This window comes from Mus pahari, chromosome 9 (genome assembly GCF_900095145.1).
Source record: "Mus pahari chromosome 9, PAHARI_EIJ_v1.1, whole genome shotgun sequence".
In the NCBI taxonomy this organism is placed as follows: Eukaryota; Metazoa; Chordata; class Mammalia; order Rodentia; family Muridae; genus Mus; species Mus pahari.
In genome coordinates this window covers 47,987,759-47,994,746 of record NC_034598.1, presented here as the reverse complement: position 1 = coordinate 47,994,746, position 6,988 = coordinate 47,987,759, and the positions used below count along the sequence as shown (strand labels likewise).

The 6,988-nt window shown below is 36.7% G+C and overlaps 1 protein-coding gene across 1 annotated transcript; it reads right to left on the bottom strand.

The window, feature by feature from the left end:
• Nucleotides 1-280: 280 nt before the first annotated feature.
• On the bottom strand, nt 281-1,231 carry LOC110326089 (olfactory receptor 6C2-like). Its single transcript, XM_021204259.1, has one exon. It carries the CDS (start codon nt 1,229-1,231, stop codon nt 281-283), a length of 951 nt encoding a protein of 316 aa, XP_021059918.1.
• Nucleotides 1,232-6,988: the final 5,757 nt, after the last annotated feature.

Genomic DNA, 6,988 nt, shown 5'->3' with positions numbered 1-6,988 from the left:
GTGCAAGGTTATTTTTTTTTTGTGTGTTTTATTTTTATCATCCATTTTATCATGAATGAGATAATAAATGCATATATAATAAGTCAAAGACTTAGTTGTGGGTAGTTATAGATAGAATAATAAAAATATTGCTACTTTTTCTTTTTCTTATAAACATAATATTTTTATTAATATTCACATTCTGAGTTAAATTTTTTATTTGGTGTATAATTAGTAGTATATATTCATTGTACCAGATAGTGTGTTTTCATGGCTAGAGAAGGCTTGGGCCATGAGTACCTTATGAAATCTTGAATCTTCCATTTCGGCATTCTAAGGCAATTTTTTTGATTGAATCATTGAAGGCCTGTTTGACTTGCTTGTTCCTCAAGGTGTAAATGAACGGGTTCAACATGGGAGCAATGGAGGTAGTTAGTACTATTACCCCCTTGTTGATAGCCACTGAGTCCTTTGCTGAAGGTTTGACGTAGATGAAGATGCAGCTGCCATAGGTGATGGAAACCACAATCATATGGGAAGAGCAGGTAGAAAAGGCCTTTTTCCTCTGCTGGGCAGAAGGGAATCTTAGAATGGTCTTGATTATGTACACATAGGAAAGAACCACACAAAAAAGGGTTGTGATGAAGGTCAGCACGGCACAGCCTATAACCATCTGCTCAATGACCCATGTGTCTGAGCAGGAAATCTTCAGGAAGGGAGACACATCACAAAGAAAGCTATCAATGACGTTAGAATCACAGAATTGCAGATTTTGGCTCAGGCTAAAGGGTGGCAGTATGATGATCACTCCAGCCACCCAACAGCAAAGAAGGAGTCTTCTGCAGGCCGTGCTCATGATGGTGGTGTAATGCAGCGGTCTGCAGATGGCCACATAGCGGTCATAGGACATGGTGGCCAGGAGAAAAAATTCAGTTACTCCAAAAAGGTCGGTGAAAAATGCTTGACTGGCACAGGCACCATAGGTAATGCTCTTGTCACCTGTTGCTAGGTTATACAAGTATCTAGGAATACAAGCTGATGTGAACAAGATTTCTAAGAAGGAAAAGTTTTGCAAGAAAAAGTACATTGGGGTTTTAAGGTGAGGATCTATTAATGTAAGTAAGATAATTGTCAAGTTACCAGTTATATTCAACAAGTAGGTAAGAAGCAGAAAAATAAAAAGCAGGCTTTGAATTTGTGGATCTTCTGTTAGTCCCAGGAGAATGAATGTTGTTACTGTATGGTTTCTCATAGCTGAATCTTGATTTTTATCTGGTCTCTTGGAAAAAAAAAAGGTACTGTATCAGAATATATGGAGACTGCAGTTCAACAGTTGTTAGCCATGAGAAAGCAAACCCAAACAACTGGTTCAGATGAAATGCCTTCCTTGTCTGGTAATTAATATTTCTCCTATTCTCCCAAGCTTGTAAGTTGCCATGTTTTGTAATTTTTGAAGTGGTATTTCTTATAGATCAATTTAATAGTTACAACATAATAACTAAGATTCTCTACCTCTCTGTCCCATTATTCAAATATATTTTACATCTTTTGTCTAATTTTGAATGGGTTTTTATTGATGATAACATCAGCACTAAGGTTTAATTTACCTTTGTGCACTTTTTCTGTTTTGAAGTTGAAATTAGTGTTTGCTAGAAGCCTCCTATCTTGCTAGGATCTTTGTCCTTAACAAAACGCAGCTATAACAAATGATTTGGACTTTCTATAGAGGTTCTCCAAAATCTTCCACCAGTTATAATTTCAAACCAACCCTGTATAAAAATTATATGTTTATTTTGTGTATACTCGGTGTTGTTTGTGGTAGCTGTATGTAGCAAGTCTTATGATTTTAAGTGAAATTTAGCTTGTGACTTTTGTTTGTAGTGTTGGGAATCGACCCAGAGCCCTGTGCTTGCGAGGCAAACATTCTATCCTTGGGTTACATTTCAGTCCTTTCAAATAGAATCTATATGCAATAATCCTTCTATGTATATCTAGCAGTGATCTCTCTTTAAATTCAGATTATATAAAACCATATTTGACATGTGTACATTTCATTTCATAGATTCTCTTCTCTTCTTCACATGTGTTCCGTATAATAAAGCTTGACATTGAACTCATGTGCAATGCCAGGTGTTAAGTAATCAATTTATGGAAAGCACATGTTGGAAGCACTGTATCCTCCAATCACTTCTTTCTGGTACATCTTTCTTTAAGGGTCATTGAATTCAACCCAAGGGTAACAATATTTCTTTGACTTTCAGCCTAAGCTTTGTTTATTTATGGAAATCACTGACCCACATATAAAAAAGCTGGGTATTGTAGCCCATACCTGTAATCCCAGAGATGGAGATATAGAGGCAAGAGGTTCACTGGCTAGCCAGCATAGGTGAATCAGTGAACACTAGGTTTCCAGAGTATGTTTCAAAAAATAAGGCGGAGAGTGATTGGAGAAAATGCCTAACACCACCCTCTGGCCTTTACCTGCACATGTGTACACACACATAAGCACCCACACTCATACATTCATAATGCTTACATCATATATATATATATATATATATATATATATATATATATATATATATATATATATATATATATGATACAGTGACAACCTCTTCAGGAATCTGCCTACCTTCTTTGAATAACATTCTTATCAGCTCAAAGGCATCAAATGTATCATCAAGGTGCTAAACTCAACCCTGCACAATTTGGGAACATCAAGTCTAGGAATATTGTTACTTCACAATAATTGTAAATGACATTATTCTAAGAGAAAACCAATTTTTTTCTGTACAGTTAGCTTCAAGTTTTGGCAGCACATAAATGTTTCTTAAAATGGGACAGATTTTTAAAAATTTTCCTTTTTTTTGAGAATTTTTCATTACAGTGTACATAAGTGATCTCGAATAATATGATACTACCTAAATTCCTCCAGGTTGAGGGTGTAAAAATGATGCTATTGTATGGCTGTGAATTATATGACCTTCAGAGAACCACCTAAAGTAATTGCTATGAGTTATTGTAAAGATCTGTTGGTAGCACTCTCATGCCTTTCAAAGTTAATTAATCATAGTTTCTGTTAACTATGTAACATAAAAAACTAGTAATGATACAAAATTGAGAATGAAGGTGTATTTGAGAGTTGGTCTTGTGGCACATTCATAGGCAGCTCCAGGGATTTATGGTGTTTCTATTATCAAGATCTCCTCAATAGATTTTCTATTATTATAACATACAGTCGATATTTCTTTCATTGTTTTCCTGTATCTTATCATTTCATTTTCAGAAGCGTAATGTTAGGAACAATCTCTTTGGTAAGAAAGTCTAATGTTTATAATTCTCTGATCTATATAACCAATGTGACTTTTGAAATCTATAATTAAGAATCAAAAGAGCTTTTATAACACAGGTTCCAAAGTTAATGGGTTTGGAGATATAGATCAGTTGGGTTGCAAGCATGAGAGTCTGTGTTCGATCCTAAGATTTTTTTTTTTTTAATTCTAGCTGGATGGTGGTAGCACAGGCCTTTAATCCCAGTACTCAGACAGGAAGATCTCTGAGTTTGAGGCCAGTTTGGTCTACAGAGTGAGTTCCAGGAAGTTCAGAACTACACAGAGAAACCCTGTCTCAAAAAACCCAACTAATCAACCACTACCACCACCACCAAAAAAACTAAACAACAAAAATCCCCCCCCCCCAACAACAATAATCTAGGTGTGATGGTGCATGCTGAGAGGTAGAGGCAGGCAGTTCACTGAGACTTGCCTGGCCAGGAAGGTACTCTTGTCTCATAAAAAGGATAGATGGCAGGAATGACACCTGAGATTGTCATCTGGCCTACACACACACACAGACACAGACACACACACACACACACACACACACACACACACACACATGCAATGGATTTTCTGTATATTAAGAGATGTTAAACCTGACATTCATCAGTTGCATAGAGTCCTTGCTTCAGTGTTTTTTTCTTGCAGGCTGCTACAACAAAAATTTAAAGTATAGTCATTTATTTATTTATTGTATTTTAAAGCAACTGGAAAGAATAATACATGCCATTTGTTTGATTTGTCAATTATTTTTGAAGTTGAAATATTTGGGTTGTTATAGAAAAATAATATAAAATAAAATAACAAAGCACTATATCTGGTCTATATTTTCTTTCTGAAAAATATAACTAGATATTATAGATAATATAGAAATATGAATATCATATTCAGAGCTTGTACAACTGAGCATGTAACTTGCCATATGCTATTTACTTTAAAATATCTTATGAATACATTTGATGTCTGTTTGACACCTGCCCAGATGACCATTTCCCAAGCAAATGATCTAATAGTACCCTTTGCTTTCTGTGGNCATTTATACTTCTTCAATCATTCTTCTCGTGATAAACTCATGTGTAAGGACCTTATGCGCATTCTCTCAGCAGTCAGTTAATTACATTATAATCTGAAATATTTTTAATCCTGAGCCAGCATGTGTAAGTTCTGAGGTTTGCTTCTATAAACGAGTAGAAAGACCATTCATTAAAGGCCTCAAATAGACTGTGATGTGGACAGTTTTCTTTACTTTTTTTTAAAAAACCAACTGGGCATAGTGATGCATGCTTTTAATCCCAACACCCGGGAGGCAGAGACTGGTTAATCTCTCTGAGTTTGAGGCCAACCTGGTTTATATAGTGAGTTCCAGAACATCAAGGCTACAGAGAAAAATCCTGTCTCAAAACAAAACAAAACAAAACAAAAGCAAAACACTCAAACCCAGACCAACCAATCAGACAAAAACAAAAATTGAAAAAAAAACCTTTCAAGTTACCTTCCTTTAGAATTAACCCCATATTTAGTATCCAATAAAAACACAAATCTATAGTGGTCATCACGGAGGAAGGGAGGTCCAGGAATCTGGTGTTCCATGACATGCCCAAGGATTTAGGGAAAAGTAGACAAAGTCCAGAGGTTCTGGAAGATTGTCTCTGCAGCCCACCCCCCTCCTGCCAAGTCCCCAGTCTTGTTCTTCAGCATTTAGATCAGTCTGCAGTCTCCTGGTTCTGGCCACTTGGAATAGAACCCCTTGTTCTGAAACACCTATCTTTGCTTCCAATCCTGTAGACTACCCTCTTCTATGAAATAATAAGAGACAAAGTTTGAAAAAACATTATTGGAACTGAAGCACAGTATTTTCGCTCTATGTATTTGGAAGAGTCAAAAAACAGTATTAACTGTAGTGGCCACTCAGTGAATCACCTTTTACATAACCAGTCATATTTAGAGATGATTTTCAAGTGACCCTATTTTCACAGTGAGAGTGGGCTCATGCCAGATTACTGAGGAAACACTCTACACAACACTCATTGTACACTATGCTGACAGTGTTTACTGAGTTTGTGGTTTCTACAGAAGTGACAACTCCCATTTAGGCTTCTTTTGCAATACTTCATACATGCATGAATAATATTGATAAGTGTGTATCAAGTATGCGTCTCTGAAACATTTTTTCCTAATCTCTTATAAAGAATAATAAGTACAACTAAGAAGTTGTACTCATTACTTGGAGAGCCAATCACAGCTTCCACTGGATACCAGTAACTGATCCCATGCATGGGACGTGGGGCAGATCTTCCCAGCGAAGGCTTGTGTTTGAATTTCTGGCTTGTTCACATGCATCTCTACTCACCTTAGGATGCTTCAATGATTATGTTGCTGAGATTCTCACCCCTAGCTTGGTGCACCACACAAGCTTTAGGGATTTAACCTACTTTAAAATGCGCCAAGTTTGAACATGGGGTTCTTTCTCTCCTTTTTTTTTTTTTTTTTTTTTTTTTTGGACATTAAGAGCGTTCTGTGGTTTTGAAAAAGAAAATATTTTGATCCTCATCTCTTGGTGAGAAGGTTTGAATGTTAATAGTGTAATTATTTGATTTATTTGCCAAAGCTGAAGTGAAATAGCCACAAGGGACCTTGGTGACCCAATTTTAAGAGTCACTAATGAATTTCCTATGTAATGAACTTGGCAGAGATCCCAAAAAGAAAAAAAAAAAAAAAGAGTAACAGCGAGGACAGTGTCCTCAGAGAGAGTTGCAAGGTGTGCAGACTGACTGACTGGCATTGAAGACCAAAGGACACACTGACTTCCTACATTTGTTTCCAACTCCTGGAGTGGACACAAGATCATCAGACTTACTTAACTTGCATTTTAAAATTATAACTGAGTGCTAGAGACCAGCTCTAGCAGAGGACAGGGCCTGAGAGGGATGGATATAGCAGCCAGCATAGAGACAAATTATACTGGACAGCAGCTTGAGTTTCCTCTGAGCCTCTGAAGATATTCTGTCTGTGTCTGCACTGGGGAGTCAGATCGCAGAGGAGGAAGCACTGCTTTCTCAGGGCCACAGGGTTTACTTATATTTCTTACAGGAATAATTATATAATTTCATATTTGAACTTCAAAGGATTTCTAATATATAGTTATACAAGGAGAATAAAACAAAACTTTTAAATTAATGGTTACAGTCTAAGTGGCAATAATCACATTTCTTGTGCCAAAGTTTAGCTAAGCCAGGGAGGAGAGGATTTGATCTCCTCATGAAAGCTTTGCTGTTTCAGGTACTTGACAGTTTGAAGTCTGAAAAAGTTAATCTTTTAAAGGTGATTATAACAAGCAAAGCAAAAACTTTTTTCTTTTTCTTTTTTTAATGAATCATTTTATTCATTTACATTTCAAATGATATCCCCCTTTCAGGTATCCTCTCCACAAACCCCCCATCCCATCCCCCTCCTGTTTGCCTATATGTCTCTCCAATTTGCTCTTTTCATTCATTTCATCATTGTGTGTGAGCCATTCACCTCTATCTAAAAGCAGTGTAAAAGTTTGCTTGGTGTGTGTGTGTGTGTGTGTGTGAGAGAGAGAGAGAGAGAGAGAGAGAGAGAGAGAGAGAGAGAGAGAAGAGAGAAGAGAGAAGAGAGAAGAGAGAAGAGAGAAGAGAGAAGAGAGA